Source organism: Dendrobates tinctorius, unplaced genomic scaffold (assembly GCF_039654945.1).
Source record: "Dendrobates tinctorius isolate UK_male_01 unplaced genomic scaffold, ASM3965494v1 ptg000166l, whole genome shotgun sequence".
Lineage (NCBI taxonomy): Eukaryota > Metazoa > Chordata > Amphibia > Anura > Dendrobatidae > Dendrobates > Dendrobates tinctorius.
Genome location: NW_027361833.1, coordinates 577919 through 598283, shown reverse-complemented (window position 1 = coordinate 598283; position 20365 = coordinate 577919). Strand labels below are relative to the sequence as shown.

At 45.0% G+C, this 20365-nt stretch overlaps 1 protein-coding gene across 4 annotated transcripts in view; it reads right to left on the bottom strand.

Moving 5' to 3' along the window:
• Positions 1-20365, bottom strand: part of MAP4K4 (mitogen-activated protein kinase kinase kinase kinase 4) — a 255310-nt gene that overhangs the window by 105291 nt on the left and 129654 nt on the right. For all 4 annotated transcript variants that reach the window (XM_073550642.1, XM_073550644.1, XM_073550643.1 and 1 more), the window contains exon 4: positions 2879-3004. In XM_073550642.1, the coding sequence (XP_073406743.1) occupies positions 2879-3004 (126 nt within the window). The remainder of the gene's footprint in view (positions 1-2878; positions 3005-20365) is intronic.

The following is a 20365-nucleotide window of genomic DNA, read 5'->3' as shown; positions in this document are numbered from 1 at the left end:
AAAGGCACAACTAACTCCGCCATTGAGCACATGTATAACAGAGCCGCTGGATACTACTACCACTGGAGGAAAAATGTGCCGCCCATCCAGACTGGGTTAATACCCCACAACACCATTATCTCAAACAGAGCCTTCAGGATGACCGGGCAGACCCCACGGGACCCCGACGCGCGTTTCGGAGAGCTAGGCTCCTTCCTCAGGGGGCATAGATAACCGGCACATAACGCACACTTTTATATATGGCAACCGGATGTGCCGCGGACGCGTCGCCCGCATGTCCCACTGCGGGTAACGCCTACCACCCATGACCCGACCGGAAACACGCGGGCCCAAGTGATCCGGAACCCGTCATGTGCAGGGCCCACCACACAGAGAAAAGCAAGCGCACATACGCAGCACATAAAGAACACCGGTGGCCATCTTGCAAAAGGGCAAATAGAAGGGAAAAATGTGCACAAACAAATATAATTAAAACAGAATAGAGCGCAATGCTCTGGACATGTCAAAGTGTGAATATATTAACATCCATACCACATCATTGTTGCCGGAACTCTAAAAGGACGAAAATCCATATAGAAAAAATGGACATCCAGTGCCCATACTATAAACGCCAACTTTTAAGTGGTACCCATATGTGTTTTCCATATTTATACTCAGATGTCTATATTCAAATATCTGATCACCCCTACAATACCTTGATGACCTGAGCTCAAAACCCCCCAATCCATCGACCCCAATAACAAGGGGATATTACCCCCACAGGACCAACCGTCCCACACATATCAGCACCGTATATAAACAGATACCCAGCAGAACCAGCAAACCCCACTAGAAATTGGATCTTTTCATATGGTTACATATACGAGGCAGTATGACCGTCGCATGACGTTCAGTGTCACTATAGACCCAAATATTTGCGTACATTCAGAAAACCCATCTCACAATGTATTGCTATATAAATATTTATAAGCCTATGGGACAACTGAGAGGCAACACATCTCGTATAGATCGATAGAAGAGAACAAAAGCTATATAACAAAGTCCATATTAACTGATGTCCATAATATTTTCGTAGTATAAACATCCATAAGTTATTCATGGTAGAAACCACCTCAGCCAAGATCATAGCATCTTCCACCATTCATGGGCCACAAAAGTGTCCAGGCTGAATCCATAATGGATAAATATGGAAAACACATATGGGTACCACTTAAAAGTTGGCGTTTATAGTATGGGGACTGGATGTCCATTTTTTCTATATGGATTTTTGTCCTTTTAGAGTTCCGGCAACAATGATGTGGTATGGATGTTAATATATTCACACTTTGACATGTCCAGAGCATTGCGCTCTATTCTGTTTTAATTATATTTGTTTGTGCACGTTTTTCCCTTCTATTTGCCCTTTTGCAAGATGGGCGCCGGTGTTCTTTATGTGCTACGCATGCGCGCTTGCTGTTCTCTTTGTGTGGTGGGCCCTGTACATGACGGGTTCCGGATCACGTGGGCCCACGTGTTTCCGGTCGCATCATGGGTGGTAGGCGTTACCCGCAATGGGACGTGCGGGCGACGCATCCGCGGCACATCCGGTTGCCATATATAAAAGTGTGCGTTATGTGCCGGTTATCTATGCCCCCCTGAGAAAGGAATCTAGTGCTCCGAAACGCGCGTCGGGGTCACGTGGGGACTGCCCGGTCATCCTGAAGGCTCTATTTGAGGTAATGGTGTTGTGGGGTAGTAACCCCGTCTGGGTGGGCGGCACATTTGTCCTCCAGTGCTAGTAGTATCCAGTGGCTGTTATACATGTGCTCAATGGCGGAGTTAGTTGTGCCTTTGGCAGCAGCATTAGAATTTTAATGGCAATTAGCCGGATAAGACATGGAGCACATGTATATAACACTTGATGGGCATTAGTCCACTGGGTGGGGTGATTATTGGATAGGCTATGCGTAGCCGTTTCAACGGTGCATTTTTTTTAGTTAAGCCTTGTTACTGCCTTACCAGTTGTCCCAGTCTGGAGCATATTTGGATATAGTATAGGCCTCTTTATATTGATCTGAGCATCTATAGTGTCTATGATAATAGCCTATGTTTGACTGCGGCCGACCTGCGTGTTATTGCACTATTGCACTTTGTTTGCTGTTTGCACAGTTCCCCCCATTTGCCCAATTTTGTCCACTTTCTAATAAAGATGATATTTAATCTAATTATATGGATCTCCAGTCGCAATATTTTGTGGTTTCCACATCCTCGCTTTATGTATTATCGCGATTGATTCTTGACTGTCCTACATTAGTAGCACCTGTGTGTTAACTTGTGACATACAGTATGCTTCTGCATACCGTTGCTATTTTGTTTTGAGAGCGGTTAACCTGCACAGCTCCGTAAATGTAATAGTGGGTATGGCTGGGTACTGCACATCCTCCCCCCGCCCCCCATTCGAATCAATAGGAGGCTGGTGTGCAGTACTTGGCCACTATTCCACTGACTGAGCTGTGCAGGTCCACAACTCACCCCCACCGGTCAGATAGTGGTGACCTATCTTAAGGATAGGCCATCAAAATAAAGGTCCCAGAAAACAAAGTAACAAACTATAAAAGTCTGACCCCCCCCCTTTTGACAACCCATGTAGACATTCGTGCCGCACCTCTGTACCACGTGACTAGGAGCACAAAATTATCAGCGTACAAAGGAATTGCCACATGTAAACACAAGTCAACTAGTAGTGTATAGTTCCGAAAGCTGTAAGGCATAAAATCTTACACATTATAGCAGCAAGTAAAGGCATTCTGAGGCAGATATTGGTCAGATCAAATGGAAATTGACTAAAATTCTGTATATGTAAAAGTACATCAATAGATGGTATTGATATTCAGCTTACCCATAACTGATCATCATGCCCAGGAGGGCTCTTCTTGATAAAAGCACCATAATAAGTGGCAATGTTTCTGTGATGGGAATATTTCTTCAGCATATTGATTTCCAGTTTGATTTCTTCTTCTTCATCCTTTTTGAAAAAGAGAACAAATTAAGAAAAAAAATCATGACATCACAAAATCTTTGTGCTGGTGGAGGGAAAATGTATTATGAATTTACATTTTAGAGTGAGTGCCCACGTTGCATTTTTAAGCGTTTCCGCCGCGTTTTTGCGGCAGCGGAAACGCTTAAACGCTGAAATAAAATGCATTCCCATGCAATCCTATGGGATTCCGCAATTGCTGTGCCCATGCTGCGGATTTTACCACTACGGAATCGCATAGCGATAAAATCCGCAGCATGTCCATTAAATCTGCGGAATCGAGGAAATTCCGCCGCCATAGGATTGCATTGAATCGCTCACTTTATGCATGTGGCTATGCCCACCATGCGAAAAGTGAGCGCTTCATGTGCAGATGGTACCCAGGGTCTGGAGGAGAGGAGACTCTCCTCCAGGCCCTGGGTACCATATTCCTGTAAAAATAGAATTAAAATAAAAAATATGGTTATTCTCACCTTCTGATGGCCCCCCGATGTCCTCAGCGGCGCTCCCGGTACGTTCCGTTCCCAGGGATGCATTGCGCGAATCACCTGAGATGATGTTGCAATCACGTGACCGTGATGTCACAAAGGTCCTTCGCGCAAAGCACGCCTGGGAACAGAACGTATCGGGGACCATCAGAAGGTGAGAATAACCATATTTTTTAAATTATTTTTAACATTTTATCTTTTACTTTTGCAGCATCAATAGTAAAAAGTTGGTCACACTTGTCAAGCACTATGCTTGACAAGTGTGATCAACCTGTCAATCACTTTTCCAAGCGATGCTTCAAATTGCTTGGAAAAGCGCTAGCATCCTGCAAGCTTGCGTTTTGCAGGAAAACACATGCGAATTCCGCATGCGTTTTACCCGTGGCAGGGAGTTGCGGAAATGCTGCAGACAATTCCGCAGCATTTCGGCAACGTGAGCACATAGCCTTAAGGTCAGTTTTATTTGTGGCAGTTTCTCCAAATTTATCAAAGTCCTGTATGTAGTTTGACAAATTTGGCACATCTTTCGATACAATAAGTGTGTCTTTTACGTAATTCCCTTATGCAGTGAGTTTGAAATTGACTGAGACGTTTCAAAAAGTTACAATTCATAAATCTGGCTTGCAGAGAAAATTTGCCAAGTTTACACCCACAATTCTTTGAGACAAAGTGCAAGACCTTTTTTTTTTTATACAAGGAAAAAAAAAATCCCATAAAGTCTCTGAAATCCTTTCAAAGGAAATCTTTTGGAGATCTGGTTTCACTTAGGAGCCATTCAGAGAGATTGACCTTGCAGTGGAAAGCACAAGGCACCAGTAACCAGGAATATAGGCAACTTATCTACAGGTGTTTCTCATAAAATAACAATATCATTAAAAAGTGAATTTATTTCAGTTCATCAATACAAAAAGTGGAACTCATTAGATAGATCACTCTGTTTGTAATTACTCTATTTAAAGTGTTTATTTCTGTTAATGTTGATTATTAAGGCTTATAGCCAATGAAAACCCAAATGTCATTATCTCAGTAAATTAGATTTACAAAAAACACCTGCAAAAGCTTCCTAAGCGTTTAAAAAGGTCACTTAGTCTGTTTCAGTGGGCTCCACAATCATGGGGAAGACTGCTGAGTTGACAGATGTCCAGAAGGCACTAAATGACACACTCCACAATTATGTAGAGGACTTAAGGCCCTTTTACATTTAGCGATGCACCAGCGATCCGACCCGGTCAGGATCGCTGGTGCATCGCTAAATGATCGCTAGTGAGCTGTCACACAGGCAGACCTCACAGCGATGCAGCGCATGATACTCACCTTTCACACACAGAGATCCTGGCGTCCTCCCGCCCGCCTCCATGCGTCGCTCGTCGTCACAGCAGGAAGCCCCAGCAGGAAACTGACGACGAGAAATGGAGCCAGACATTCTCGTGCGATCAGCGATGGACAGCGGGGGAGCCGGTCGGAGGCAAGTATCACACATAGCGATATCGCTATAAAGTCACAAAATCGGTGACGTTATAGCGATATCGCTAGCGATACCGCTATGTGTAAAACCCCCTTTAGTCTATATAAAATCACAATAGCAGCATACATTTCACTATTACAATTAGTTTGAAAACTCTTTATATAAAAATAGGCAAATGAGGGGGCTTTGGTGCACCCTTGGCATGGCCTCCCTCAATTTGCTTACTGAGCAGTTCCCTGACTGACAAGCGACCACGTGGCCAGAGAGAGCGCTGCCTTAACCCCAACCCATTAGTGCTGCACATGCATGCCGACTATGCAGGTAGCGTGCACACAGTATGGGGTGGGTCCCCCATTCATCATTGCCTCTTGTCATTTCACAGCCGCTTCTACGCCAGGAAGTTTAGTGAGCAGCTTCAGAGGGGAGAAGAGATCAGTTTCATGCTCCTCCCATTATCAGTGCAGACACACTCTGATGTACTGAAGATAGGGGGAGCACATAACTGACCTCTCCTCCCCCTAGAAGCACATAACCGATCTCTCCACCAAAGCGGCTGCAATGGATCAGCAAGAGACTGAAAAACACAAGTGGTAAACCCGTTAATGAATTAATCTGGTTTTCCAGTCTCAGAATTTTGATTCATAAATCAGAAACTTGTGACCCACAAGTATTAGCACATTTAATGAAGAAATATACTTGTAAATTATTCAGATTAAAACCAGAGTCTGGAGGGGACATAAGAAAGCCTGGTTACTTGGGTGAACTGATCTCAACTGATTGTAAGCGGAGACAAGAAGGCTGGTGTCACAGGAAGGATTACAAACACCATATGCTCATATTTTTCAAAGTCTAAATGCTCCTGAAATATGACACTCATGTCAAATCCTCCCTTCATTGTTGCCTCCTCTCTACACTTGGAACAGCTTCAAAAGGTAATCTGGTGTTGGAGCTAAACACTATATTTCCCCAAGTACTGAAAAAGTTATTTATAGACTAATTACATTTTAACTACTATACACGTTATGGTCAAAAGTATGTAAACACCTGACCATTACACCCATATAGCTTATTGGACACCCTAATCTAAAGCCATGAGTGTGAATAAAGAGCTGGGCCTTCTTTCACGGCTAGAAACATCCTCCACGCTTCGGTTCAGACTTTCCACAAGGTTTGGGAGTACATATGTGACAAGTCAATGATCCGTAAATGCCACCTAAGTTTCTCTACACTAAAGAGCAGGGCTGTGAAGTCGGTAAGCCAAACCTGCAACTCCGACTCCGACTCCTCAATTTCTCTTACACCGACTCCGACTCCCACACATATTGCTTATATTTAAGTGAAAAATTTATTGTAGTACAATGTGAACCTCAGACATTTAATCATTTTTATGATCCCATAATCAAGATATTTAGATAGAACAGAATATATATTGGTGTACTACCCGGTTTTCATTCTTTTTGGTACAGATACGATATGGATAGACAGATATGGATAAATGGATATATAGAGCAGATTTCTAATCTGCTTTTGCTATTGAAAACATTATCTATGAGCTCAAAAACCTTTCAGGTGATGCGGTTTTTTAAAAAGATGATCAGCTTTTGCAGCTGAAAAACGTATCCTCAAAAAACACAGGAAAAACGCTGTGTGTGAATGTAGCCTTAGATCAGGAATAGAACAGCCATTTATAGGACATTTCATAACTTTCCCAAATTCCTAAGAAAAAATATTCAGCACATCCTGCATTGAATTACTGTACCCAATTTATTATATATTTTAGGAGTCGGAGTCGGTCCATTTTATACCGACTCCAACTCCGACTCAGACTCCACCAAAATGAGCACCGACTCCGACTCCGACTCCACAGCCCTGCTAAAGAGGACCTGCAATCAGGTCAAAAGTGGCCACCTATGCTCTTATTTTATTCACAATGCTTCCCTGAGTATTCGGTTTTATTTTTTTACAACAACTATTTGGTTGCAGAGATACAGGCCCTTTTTATTTAGCTTTCATTTTTATGTTCGTTTCCAAAGCAGAGCAGATTACAGGATAAAAATGCAGAGCAGCCTTAAGACACGCCGCCAGAGAATCCCGCGAGCCACGCCGCCAGAGAATCCCGCGAGCCACGCCGCCAGAGAATCCCGCGAGCCAAGACCAATTAGTATTGACCATAAAAATTAGCACAAACTATAATGGCTCAAATCGCTGGAAATGTATTGTGGATTTAAAGAAAAATAAAAGATGACATTAAATGAAACAAAGGGCAAAAATTGGCAACTTTTTTCTTGGTGACAGGTACTCTCCCCTTCTTGACATATGATGTACTACATTAGAATGTCATACGTTGGAGCCCTATCTTTGATGCAGTTTCCGAAGCTGAACCTGCATGTTTCCAGGCAGATGATGGCTGTGGTATTCAGCCATTATCTACCCCCAAGAGCAGCAAATGGAACAGATCTCCAGTCACTGTTAACTCCTTAAATGCTGCTGTCATTCACTGGCAGCAGCGTTAACGGCATGCAGCAGTCGAACCTCTGCAGTATGATCGTGGTGCTCCATTGCTTCGCTATGGAAGCCAGGGGTGTGATAATGACCCCTGTGCCTGCCATTATGGTGTTCTTATAGTGTCCAGCCTGTGGTTGAGCTTCATAAGAAAACGTGATTTTCACAATATACTGCTATGCAATAGTATTGCAGTATATGGCATAAACAATCAAACAATTGTAGGTTCAAGTCCCCTTAGAGGACTATAACTTTATTTAAAATTCCAAATCACCCCCCTCCATTAAAAACACACACGGTATATGCAGTGGTGCTGTGTGTGTAAACGTCTGATCTAGCATAACTTAATTAACCCGATCAGTTACCCTATTAAAAAACAAAACAAAACACCAGAATTCTATATTTTTTTTTGGCCTCCTCAACATCGCTAAACACAATAAGGAAGACTAATGCATTGCATTTACTCAAAAAATGTCAATTTAAAAAAAGTCAACTTGCCACGCAAAAAAAACAAGCTCTCAGACAGCTACAAAGACTGGAAAATGTACAATGTTCAATGTTACAGGTCTCAGAATATTTTGTTGCACTCTGAATTTTTTTCCCCCCATTTTTTAGTACATTGCATGGCAAAATGGATGGTGTTATTCAAAAGAACAGCTCATCCACAAAAAACAAATCTTCATAAAACAAGTCGTCATATGACTATGTTGACGGGGAAAAGAAAAAAAAGTTATGGCTTTTGGAAGAGTGGAAGGAAGAAAAAGTGCAAAAACAGAAAATCCCAATGTCGGGAAGGGGTTAAGGGAAATCTGTCAAGACCTGTTCACAACAAACTGCTCTAACAGGTTACTGGCCTAGTAGTGTACGGATATAATCATACTCACAGGCATGCCCCCAAAATTTGTTGGCAAAGGGTATAAACAGCACATGTCCATCATCCACAAATCACTCCTCGGCCCCTCTTGGCCCTCCTAATGAACATTCCCGCTTCTACTGCTCATTGATGACAATAGTGAAAGAACTACTTAGGTATGGCTTCAGCATGTGCTATGCAAGTTGGATTGCAGTAGGGTATAGAGGGAGTATAAAAAATAAATATTCTTGCTGAGGTTTTGAAACACCTATAGGATATCGGATGCTTGCTGTAGTTTCCACATGAAGAGGGGCCGACAATCTGCACAAGTCTTCAATCCTTGGGCTTCATTTTAGGAAAGGTCTTCCCTGAGCTCTTGTGAACAGCTGCCATAAAGTTGAAAGCATACAATGGTCTCTGTATCCTGTAGCATTACTATTAAAGGGGGTTGCCCAACAGTATAAACTTTTTTTTTTTAAAGAATGGATTAATAATAATAATAATACTAATAATACTAATAATAATATTATTATTATTAATAGACATACTCACCTTCTAGTGCCCCCTCGGATCCCGAGGTCTGTGACTGTTCTCAAAGCTTTGTCAGCTCCATTAAAAATAAAATTCATAGCACATCACTACAGCCTGTAGTTGGATTTTTTATCAATGCATGACTAAAAAAAATATATATAATTTTTCCATTTAATTTACAGTAAAAATAAATGGCATAGGCAAACGGATATACAGCCTTGTAATTTTACAGTAAAAACACTATCCATTCCAGTAGGTAGCATTACTCCATGCATTCTCAGAACCAAAATTTGTTCATCAAGTTACCAGAAATGACTTGTCACTCCATCACCCGTCACAATACATCACACAATACACTATTTCCATTGCTAAGGAAACCAGTGGTGACATGCTTTAAAACACTCATGCTAATGTTTGGCATTGAACATTGTTGATCTTAGACTTGTCTGCACCTGCACTTTCCCAAGAAAATCAATTTCATGAAGCTCCCAACAAGCACTTCTTGTGATGATGTCACTTCCGGAGACAGTTTTGGACCGAATTGGGTTCTTTTGACCTCTATTCCATTGATAGGCCTATGGCGGCATGGCTGAGATAACTTCCATTTCACACAGACTTGACCAAGGCAGATCCAGTAGATAAGATTTACATACTAATTTGTGACACGTTTGTTTGTGTCGATGAACAGAAGCCAAACATAAGCAGAACTGCAGTCCATCACACAGGACAGAAGATTAATTTCAGGCAATTTTTAGGCTCTCTTTGGACCAGGTAAATAGAGCTAGTGTCACAGGTTACCGCAACAGAGAGGAGCCAGAAGACTGCAGAGTCTGATTTCTCCTACTTCTGCACTGCTTAGAAGCACTTCATATTAAACAGTGTAAATTTCTTTTGAGCAGTGCAGGAGTTAATCTGCCCAGTTGAGAGCTCCTGGAAGCTTTCCTGCCTTAAAGCTCTCAGCTGTGCACTGTTAGCCACACCCATTTCCTATATAAACTGGGCCCTGGCTAGCACTTATTGTCAGAAGGCTGGCTTATGCTGCATGGATGGAAGTTGCTGGTGGTTGTTATTGGAGGTGTTTGGTGGATTTATCTGTGACGGTTGCTAGGTTTTGAGTATGTGACAATTCCCTTTCTTCTACTTTGGTTTAACCCCATCCTCGCCCCGGTGTTTACCTCTGTTTATGTGTGTATATTTGTATATTTGTACGACTGGTATATTCCTTTATCCCTGTTCGTATTACCCTGTTAGTCTGGTTGGTACACTACTGCTTCCCTCTTCCCTGGGTGACAAAGAAGGGTACAGACTGAGGGCGGGTTTAGGAGCTAAGGCAAGGTACGTGGCCCAGGCGTCTTCACCATCAGAAGTAATCCAGAGAACAGGGCAAGCTAGGACGCCCCTAGGGTTAGGGTCAGGGAAGGAGCCCCTGTTCCTGAGACACCTGACAACAGAGTTGTGATAGCTAGGCATCCAGATAAGAGAGCAGACCGCTATTTTGCCATAGGCATATATTTCAGGCATGTCAATTTAATAGGCACACAGACTGCTGCCAGACTCTTCAAACCAGATCCAAGGAGTAACGTTACTCCTAGTGGAGAGTGATTGCCAAGCCTGGTATGCCAGTGTGAGGAGATTTAATCCTTGCAATGCTCCTCTGTGAAATTTAATATTCTGAGAGGAAGAGGACTAGAATCCTAGTGCCACCTATTGGACGAAGCAATCCTAAAAGTCAATATCGACCCTTTAACAAGCCTTGCCACGTGACTTAGAATAAAAGCCAAACCAGAAGAGACAATTTGCAGATTTAATTCCCCAAAGGAGCACTGCAAGTTTTAAGTCTCTTAACAATGGCATGCCAGGCTTGGCATGTCACCCTCCAAAAAGAGAAACGTTACCCCTTGGATCCTGGTCAGACGCCTCTCACCTAGTCAAACCAGATCTCGCACTTTGCACTGATGAGGGGCAGCAGCAAGCTGGAACACAGTGTCTGCAAATAGAGTTAGTGGTTTGGCTTTTATCCCAAGTCTTTTATCCCATAGGCCAAGGCTCGATATTGACTTTAAGGATTTCAACTTCCAATCAGTGGCACTAGAGATCTAGTCCTCTTCCTCGCTGAAGAGGAAATTTGCATACTGCAACTAGACATGCCCAATCATTTGTTCATCTGGTAGGTAACTCACTGATAGTAGGCCTTTTTAGACTTCAATGGCTGAGGAAGAGATATCGACAACAGTAGCTGCATTTATAAATCACAGTGGTACACAAATAGCTAAAAAGCAGGCAACAATAATGATTTAAAAAAAAAAAAAAAAAAAAGCCAATTGTTAAAGATCATAATAAAACTTATATTTTCGAGATCCATAACAGACCCTGAGGCATATGGCACAGTAAATCCACTGTCACCTGGGAGCCCGTTTTAATCCTTCACTCCAGGAGCTGCTCAGCAGAACTGCCTCTTGGAGAATACACCCAGTCCCAGGTGTGAGCAGATTACTAGGAGGATTTGACCTACTGACTACATCAATGCTGTGCATTTAGATTATAGCAGTCTGGCTGAGGTCATGCTGGGATAAAAAGAAGCAGACACACAACAGAGCCTCAGTTAATGTCTTTCCTTGCTACAAGAGCCAGACCAAAATTATTTGCTGCTTCAGTGTAGGAGTTGGCAGGCTTCAGCAAACTACTGTTAATCATTTTTTTTCTCTTCCTTCAATCCATACTATGTAACCTAAACAAGCCTGGGATAACAGGAATGACAGAAATGCTTAAGTGGCAGAATATCTTTCACAGAGTGATAAAGCTACAGTACCTCCCACAGCCATAGGATTAATCTCCCATGCTCGAGAAAGAAGTCAGTGGTCACAACTCATAACTTGCTAATTGTAAGAGGGTTCTCCACCCTCAAAAAAAACTTTTGGTCACAAGAGCAAAATAGGAGTTTTTCCTGCCATTATGACTGCAGCGTTGTGACTGAAATGTAACAAATTTGAGAACTGCAGCACGAGTTAAGGCTACATGCTCACAATCAGGAATAGCGTTTTGGACGTAGCGTAATTTTGCTGCGTCCAAATTGCCGCACTTGTTTGTTCAACATTCTATTGGTCAAAATACGAAGAAATTTACATGCTGCGACTCGTAAACCCGCACCAAGGGTGAGTTTACGCAGTGTTACCTAGAAGCACAGTGGGCATGGGATTTCTATAAATCTCATCCACTGTGCTTCTAATGTTGAATGCAGAATTTTGGACACTGCTATTTCAGATAGCAGGCACACAGCCTAATACATGTGAATGACTACTTAAAGAGAAGCCATAACCAAAAAAAAATGACCTACTGGTTAAAATCAGGTTGTGCCCAATGTATTTTTTAAAATTTGTTTTACATATCACATCTAGGAAATGTTCACACTGGCCACTGGGGCTGTTTTTAGACTCATACTTCCTTTTGTTTCAGGAAACACATGTACATAGCCATAAAGGTCAGATCTTCTCCCTATCTTGAAGCATCTAATGAGCGAGTGCAAAAATCATTGTGAGGGGATGGCGAGCATGGTCATCTTTGTTATTGCCCACTGTGAATGGGGGATCCTGTGTCTTTAACTGTGTATCAAAGTGTTAGGCCTGTTTCATACCTCCGTCATCGGCGGTCAGTTGAAATCCGCCAAAGGTTGAAACCAGCTGATCCGTGACGGACGGATGTCAGCGGAGCATGTAGGATGAAGGATCCAAGGGAGAAGCGATGCGGCCAAATTTAAAGCAACCGCGGCGGTCGCGAATTGCATGTAGATCGCGTGAGGTGGAGCGCGACCGGGAGAGGGACATCGCGGGAGGTGGAGCGCGACCGGGAGAGGGACATCGCGGGAGGTGGAGCGCGATAGGGAGAGGGATATCGCGGGAGGGACGGGTGAGTTGGAGCGCGATGAGAGAGAGAGAGAGCAAGAGCGAGAGAGCGCGAGAGAGAGATTTTATTGGCTCCCGGAGCAGCATTTATGGGTTAATGCTGAAATTAACGGACCGTCAAAGCAAAAAACGTTGCAGGGTCCATTTCATCTGCCCAGGAGCCGCTAAAATCTTGGCGGATCCGTAAAAAACGGGTGGGACGGACGACCGTCAGTCAAGATCCGCCAATAATGTAAGTCTATGGGGGGAAAAAACGGATCCGCCCATTTTTGGCGGATCCGTTTTTTTTAAAAAAAAATTTGGCGGATTTTGACAGAAGGGAAAAAAATGGACGTGTGAAACAGGCCTTACCATTGTAATCCTGCTTCTACTAAGGCTGTGTGCACACGCTGCGGATTTTGCTGCGGTTCCGCAGCGGTTTTGGCCGCTGCGGACCCGCAGCAGTTTTTGCTGCGGTGTACAGTACCATGATTCCCTATGGGAATCAAAAACCGCAGTGCAGACGGTGCGGAATTTTCCGCGCGGATTATCTGCGGTTTTCAATCCGCAGAAAGAATTGACATGTCAATTCTTTCTGCGGATTCTCCTGCGGTTTGCCATCTCCTCTATTGAGGAGATGAAAACCCGCAGGGCAAAACCGCAGAGCAATCCGCAGGTAAAACCGCAGGTCTTTTGACCTGCGGTTTCACCTGCGGATTTAACAAAATCCGCGCGGATGAATCCGCACATAATCCGCAGCGTGTGCACACAGCCTAATACTTCCTGTTCTCTTAAGAAGAGTTTACAGGAGGTTTATGATCTCCCAGATCTGCCCAGTAATGGAAACAACCTGGGCGGATTCTAGAAAGGCGAGTACCTCAAGCACACCCCAGAAGGGGAGTGGAATATAGCAATAATTAAAAGAAAAAATATTAAAATTAAAAAAGTGACCTGTGAATATGATCAGCACTGGTGACTGGTTAATCTACGCTCCATAGATTATGGTAATGAAGTAAAAGTGACTTGTTTGCACCTCTTGGTCAATCCCCATCCTTTTCAAGAATAGCTTAGTTACTCACCGATAACGGTGTTTCTCGGAACCCATGACAGCACCACGGAGAGAGGGGGTCCGCCCATCAAGGACAGGAACCTACAGACAAAAGAGCGGCACCTCTCCTCCGCCCCCAGTTGGTTACAGAGCATCAGAGGGTCTCCCGGTTAGTTAACAACAAAAGTATATACATAACATTACAATTTGTATACTTATAGAGAAGTCTCGTGTCTTAGAACACACTCTACACAGATTAAATCGTGCTCACCGCACACGTGAAAAAAGGGGGGGAATTAAGCGGGTGCTGTCATGGGTTCCGAGAAACACCGTTATAGGTGAGTAACTAAGCTATTCTCCCTCACCCATGACAGCACCATGGAGAGAATTTCAGAGATTGGTAGCTTAGGGAGGGACCACCGCCTGAAGGACCCTTCTCCCGAAGGTCAGGTCAGACGTAGAGGCTAGATCTAGGCGATAGTGTTTGAAAAAGGTAGAAGGTGTTGACCAGGTGGCCGCCTTACAGATCTGTTCTATTGATACCTCGGATCTTTCTGCCCATGAGGTCGCCATTGCTCTCGTAGAGTGGGCTTTTAGACCCTCCGGGATGGTATTCCCGCTGCATGAGTATGCCAGGGCAATCGCATCCCTTATCCATCTTGCCAGGGTACTTTTGGACGCCCCGAGCCCCTTACGAGGTCCCTGGAAACACACAAAGAGAGATCCTTCCTTCCTACATCCCTTGGTGGCCTCTAGGTAGTGCACTAAGCACCTCTTCACATCTAATGTGTGAAATTTCTCCTCTCCTCTATTCGTAGGGTTTGGGCAGAAGGAAGGAAGGAAGGACTACCTCCTGTGATCTATGGAAGTGTGTTGCTACCTTGGGCAAATATGCAGGGTCAGGTTTCAATATAATTCTATCCTCCATAATTTTAATGAATGGGGGTAATGCCGATAAGGCTTGTATGTCACTCACTCTGCGAGCCGATGTTAGGGCCACTAGCAGTATCGTTTTTAATGATAGGGTCTTTAGTGGAGCTGACTGAATAGGCTCGAATGGGGGTCCTGTTAGGGCTGACAACACTAAGTTCAGATCCCATGATGGTACTTTCTGGGTAGCTATTGGTCTAGACCTGGCTGCGGCCCTCATAAACCGTGATACCCAAGGGTCGCTCGCCACCTCCTGATTATAGAGGGTGCCTAGGGCCGCTACTTGTACCCTCAGTGTGTTAGTCGTTAGTCCCTGTTCTAACCCCCTTTGGAGGAATTCCAGGCTTTTATCCATTTGTATTCCATCCTGAACCTTTGCCCCCGAACTGGATTGGAATTTCCTCCAGGTTCTACCATAGGCTTTGATTGTAATTGGTTTTCTACTTTTTTGTAACGTGGAAATTAGATTTTCTGAAAATCCTTTCCCCCTCAGCAGTGACCTTTCAAATTCCATGCTGTTAAATGGAGGTTCACTGCTTGGGGGTGTAGCACAGGACCCTGCGATAGAAGGTCGGGGAGATCTGGTAGAACCCAGGGGTCGGTTACTGACATTATTCTGAGCCATGAAAACCATGTTCTTTTTGGCCAGAAAGGGGCTATAAGTATTACTCTAGCTCCCTCTTCCCTGACTTTCCTTATCACCGCCGGGAGGAGAATGGTCGGTGGGAAGGCATACAGTAGTCCCCGTGTCCATGGGAGCATAAATGCGTCCAGGGTCTGAGGATTCCCCTTGGGATTTAGAGAACAGAATGCTTCCACTTTTTTGTTTTTGTGGTCTGCAAATAAGTCTATGTCTGGGGTTCCCCACATTTCCACAATCTTCTGAAAAACGGACTGATTTAGAGCCCACTCCCCTTGATGTAGTTGGGTACGGCTCAGAAAGTCTGCTGTCTGGTTCTCTACTCCCCGTATGTGTAGCGCCGATAGGGACAGTAAGTTTTCCTCGGCTAACCTGAATATCTCGGAGGATGCCTCCATTAGCGTTCTGGACCTGGTTCCCCCCTGGTGGTTTATATAGGCCACTGTTACTCGGTTGTCCAAGAATATCCGGACATGATGGCCCTTTAATGCTGGCAAAAAGTGACTCAAGGCATAATTTACTGCTAGCAGTTCTTTTTGATTCGAGGAGGCTTTTAGTTCTTGACTTCTCCATCCCCCTTGAGCCACACTGATGCACATGTGTGCTCCCCATCCCACAGGACTGGCGTCGGTGGTAATTACATGTGTGATCTTGGCCTCCCAGGGGATCCCTTTGGACAAGTTGTTTTTGTCCTCCCACCAGGCTAGGGAATGAATAGTTTTTGAAACTAGCGTAATATGATGTTCCAAGTGGTCTCCTAAGGCCCGCTGGTTAGTCAGGATATCCCACTGCAGATCCCTCATGTGTATTTGTGCCCACTGGACCGCCGGCAAGCATGCAGAGAGGGACCCTAACAGGGACATTGCTCGTCTTAGTGTCATAGAAGGGTTTTGCCTCGCTTTTTGTACCATATGAATAATTCTGTCCTTTTTGTGATCTGGCAAGTAACACACTTGGATGTTTGAATCCAGTGTCAGGCCTAGGAACTCCTGGACTCTCCTTGGTTCCAGCCTTGACTTTCAGGTTCAGAAGCCACCCGAGGTTTTTTTAGAGTGCTCATCACTCTGTCCCTCTGTTCTGTGCATTTCTGGCCTGAGTTGCTCGCTATTAAAAAGTCGTCCAAATAAGGCACTATCAGGACATCCTGCTCTCTTATGTGAGCCATCATCTCTGCCACCAATTTCGTAAAGACCCGTGGAGCCACTGAGATCCCAAATGGCAGGGCCTTGTATTGGAATTCTCTTATTTCTCCTGCTATCGAGACTGCTAACCTGAGGTATTGCCTGGATTCTTTGTGAATGGGGACATGGTAGTAGGCATCGCTGAGGTCTAAGACCACCATAAAGCATTGTGGAAAGAGAATTTTGATGGTCGATTTGATCGATTCCATCTTGAATTTTTCGTTCTTGATATAGCAATTCAGTCTTTTTAAATTTATGATGGTGCGGAAGGTGCAGTCTGGTTTGGTTACCAGGAAGAGAGGCGAGTAGAACCCCCTGCCTCTCTCCTGTGGGGGAACCTCCTGTAGGACTTTTTTGTCCAACATACTCAGGACCTCCTTTTCGAGGGCGTCCTGTTCGTTTTTTGACGACCTTATCGGAGTAATTATATATTTTTGCGGCGGGAGAGAATAAAAGTTTATCCTTAATCCTGATCTTACAAGATTTATCAGCCAGGGATTGTTGGATATTTTCTCCCAGGCTGGGAGGAAAACATTTAGTCTCCCTCCCACCCTGGGCCCACAGTCACTTGGCGGGGTTTTTTATCCCGGGACGAGTTACCAAAGATGAACCCCCTGTCCCTTCTTCTGTCTTCCCATTTTTGGTCTCTCGGGGGTCTCCTCTGAAAGAACTTTTTGTTCCGAAAGGACCGTTTAAAGCCTGTGGCGCTCACTGGTCCTAGGTTTGGGAAGCCTTTCTTTTTGTCACCTGCCTTTTCGAGGATGTCATCCAAGGTTTCCCCGAAGAGGAATTTTCCTTCACAGGGAATGGCGCATAACTTCATTTTTGTCTGGAGATCCCCAGGCCAACATTTTAACCATAAAGCTCTTCTAGCTGCATTCGACAAGGCTGCCGTTTTAGATGACAATCATCGAATCAGCCGAAGAGTCGGCCAGGAAGGCTGCCGCCCCTCTTATCATTGGCATGGATTCCAGGATTTTATTTCTGGGAACCCCTTCCCTTATCTGTCTCTCCAATTGGTCTATCCATACCATAAGAGCTCTGGAGGTACAGGTTGCCGCTACCGCCGGCCTGATGTTTCCCCCTGCTGATTCCCAGGTGCCCTTAAGTAGGGTATCCGCTTTTTTATCTAACGGGTCTTTCAGGGTACCCATATCTTCAAAGGGGAGAGCAAACCTTCTCGAAGCTTTGGCTACCGCCACGTCTAGTTTGGGGGCCTTATCCCACGATGTGGATGCCTCCTCATCAAATGGGTACTTTCTTTTGATGGAAGGAACCATAGAGCTTTTCCTATCCGGTTTTTCCCACTCTTTATCTATGAGGCCTTGGACGTTCTTATTTAACGGAAATACCCTCCGTTTCTTTTGACCCAGTCCCCCGAACATAATGTCCTGGACTGATCTATCAGTCCGGGGGTCTTCCATCCCCATAGTGGATCTTACCGCCTTTACTAAGGCATCCACTTCGTCCAGGGGGAAACAATGACGACCTTCCGTCTCCTCTTCGGAGGATGACGAGTCGGTATTTACAGTATGGGAGGTGACTTCCCCTGACGATAAGCTCTCTGATTGGGACTCTATTACCACGTCCCCCTTCCTTCCTTTCCTTTCCCGTTTTTTGGATGAAAGGGCACTCTGAATTTCTGCGCGGATTACCGCCCTTAGGTCTGCGGCATGATCCGGGGTTTCACAGCCGAGGACCTCCTGTATACAGGAGTCACACAATTTTTTCTCCCAGGGCGTTGGTTATGGTTTCCTACAGGTGGGGCATTCCCTGTTCTTGGTTTTTTCTTTCTTCTTTCCCTGATAAGGGAAAGAAGTCTATTACAATGGGGAACATTCACGAAGATCCACTTACCCCTCATGCGCGGTTGCAGGTACCGGTTCTGGAAGTGGATCCAAATCCCTCACTGGGCGATCCACGGCAGGTGACTTGCTCCTTGCAGTTGAATGTTGCGTGGAGTGGCTACTGGACCGGCTCCCCCGTCCGTCTTTATCCTTTTGGCGGTGCTGGTGATGCTGCCTATGTTGCTGCTGCTGCTGCTTAGGCTGCTGTAGCTCCTCATGCTGGTCGCTATGCATCGCGCCTGAACGCTTCCAGCCCTGAGGCTGCTTCAGCGTTCCAAATTTGAATAAGCCGCCCTGGCGTCACCTGTCTTCCCGGCCTGCACCGCTGCTTCCCCCGGGGAGTGCGCACTGCGCATGTGCCGACTGCGGGGACCCGGAAGTTCCTCCTTCTACTTCCGGGGCAGCGCCATCTTGGTACACCTCTGTACCCGGCGCTGCCCCTATACCGGCGTCCCCCGGCCCCTACTCCTCCCGGAGCGGCGGCCCGGTCCTCCCCGCCCGCTCACCCTGGACAGCCCCTCAGCTGCAGCGGTGGCGGCTTCAGCAACCGACCCCGCCGCGACAGGGGCCTCCCCGCTGTCTGACCGCGGACGGGATGGTCCCGGATCTTCACCTTCCGGTAAGCGCTGAGCTCCTGCTGCCGTGGTTCACCCGTCAAGGACAGGAACCCAACTGGGGGCGGAGGAGAGGTGCCGCTCTTTTGTTTGTAGGTTCCTGTCCTTGATGGGCGGACCCCCTCTCTCCGTGGTGCTGTCATGGGTGAGGGAGAAAACCATACATTAAAAGTAAACAAAAATCTGATATAACCCAGGTGAACCATAGTTGGACATACTCAGACACAAGGAAATGGCCATTGTTAGTAAGAGGTTGTGGACCAGATTAAAGGCCCCGTATCGCATAGCGATATCGCTGAAGCGTCACAGATTTTGTGACCTCGCCAGCGATATCGCTACGCGTGACACATAGCGGCAACCAGGCCCCCGCTGTGGTATCGCTGATCGAGCTCGAATGTCTTGGGCCATTTTTTTGATCGTTGGCGTCTCGCTGGCCAGCATGCATCGCTGTGTTTGATGCCAATGAGCGACCTCGTTGGCGACTCAGAACTCAGGGACGCAGGCGGAAATCGTCAGAATAGCTGCTGTGTGACAAGGTACCAACGACCGCCGGGTTCGTTATACGGATCGTTGCTGCGTCGTCAAGTACATCTGTTTGGACAGCTTACTAGCGACCATTTAGCGATGTACGAGCGATCCTTACCAGGTCGTATCATTGTCGGGATCGCTGGTGCGTCGCTTAGTGTAACGGCAGCTTAACTCTCCCCCAGTAAATGGATGATGAAAGCTCAGTGTAAATACTTACTGTTAATTGTTTAGACCAGTTCATTTTGTTTTATTTTAAAGTTGATGATTTAACTATTATAGTATGTTTAAAAACTTGACAAAGGACATGTCTAGGGTCATAAAAAAATTGAAACATATACAGTATTTTAATATTGCTTAGCTTTTACTTTAGTATTAAACATATGATTAGGATGAGACGGTATTTATAAAATCACACTTAAAAATATGATCCAAGAAGAGCCCAACTTGAATCCTGGTACAAATGGAATCTTTTTTTTGAAAATGTTAACTTTTTTTTTTTTCAAAAATCCACATCAAACTTTTGAATTGACTGCTCAAAAACAAAATATCAAGAGACAATCTTGTTACATATCAAATTAAAGCCTGTACCGTTCTAAACAAAAACGGTGCCTCTCCCTTCTCCATCTTATTTCTAACCTGAAATAGGATTAGAAAAAAGTAACATGCCTTAGTGCAATGGACTAAATACAACCCAGATTTAAACATGAAAAGACCAAATGAAGGGTACTTGAAGTATCTTTTCACCTTGGTGGAAAGCCAAAAGTGTCGTCACCCATCCCAACGCGCGTTTCGATGTTTTCCTCTGGGAGCGTGCACGCCCCTGGAAGACGACAATGTTGAAAAG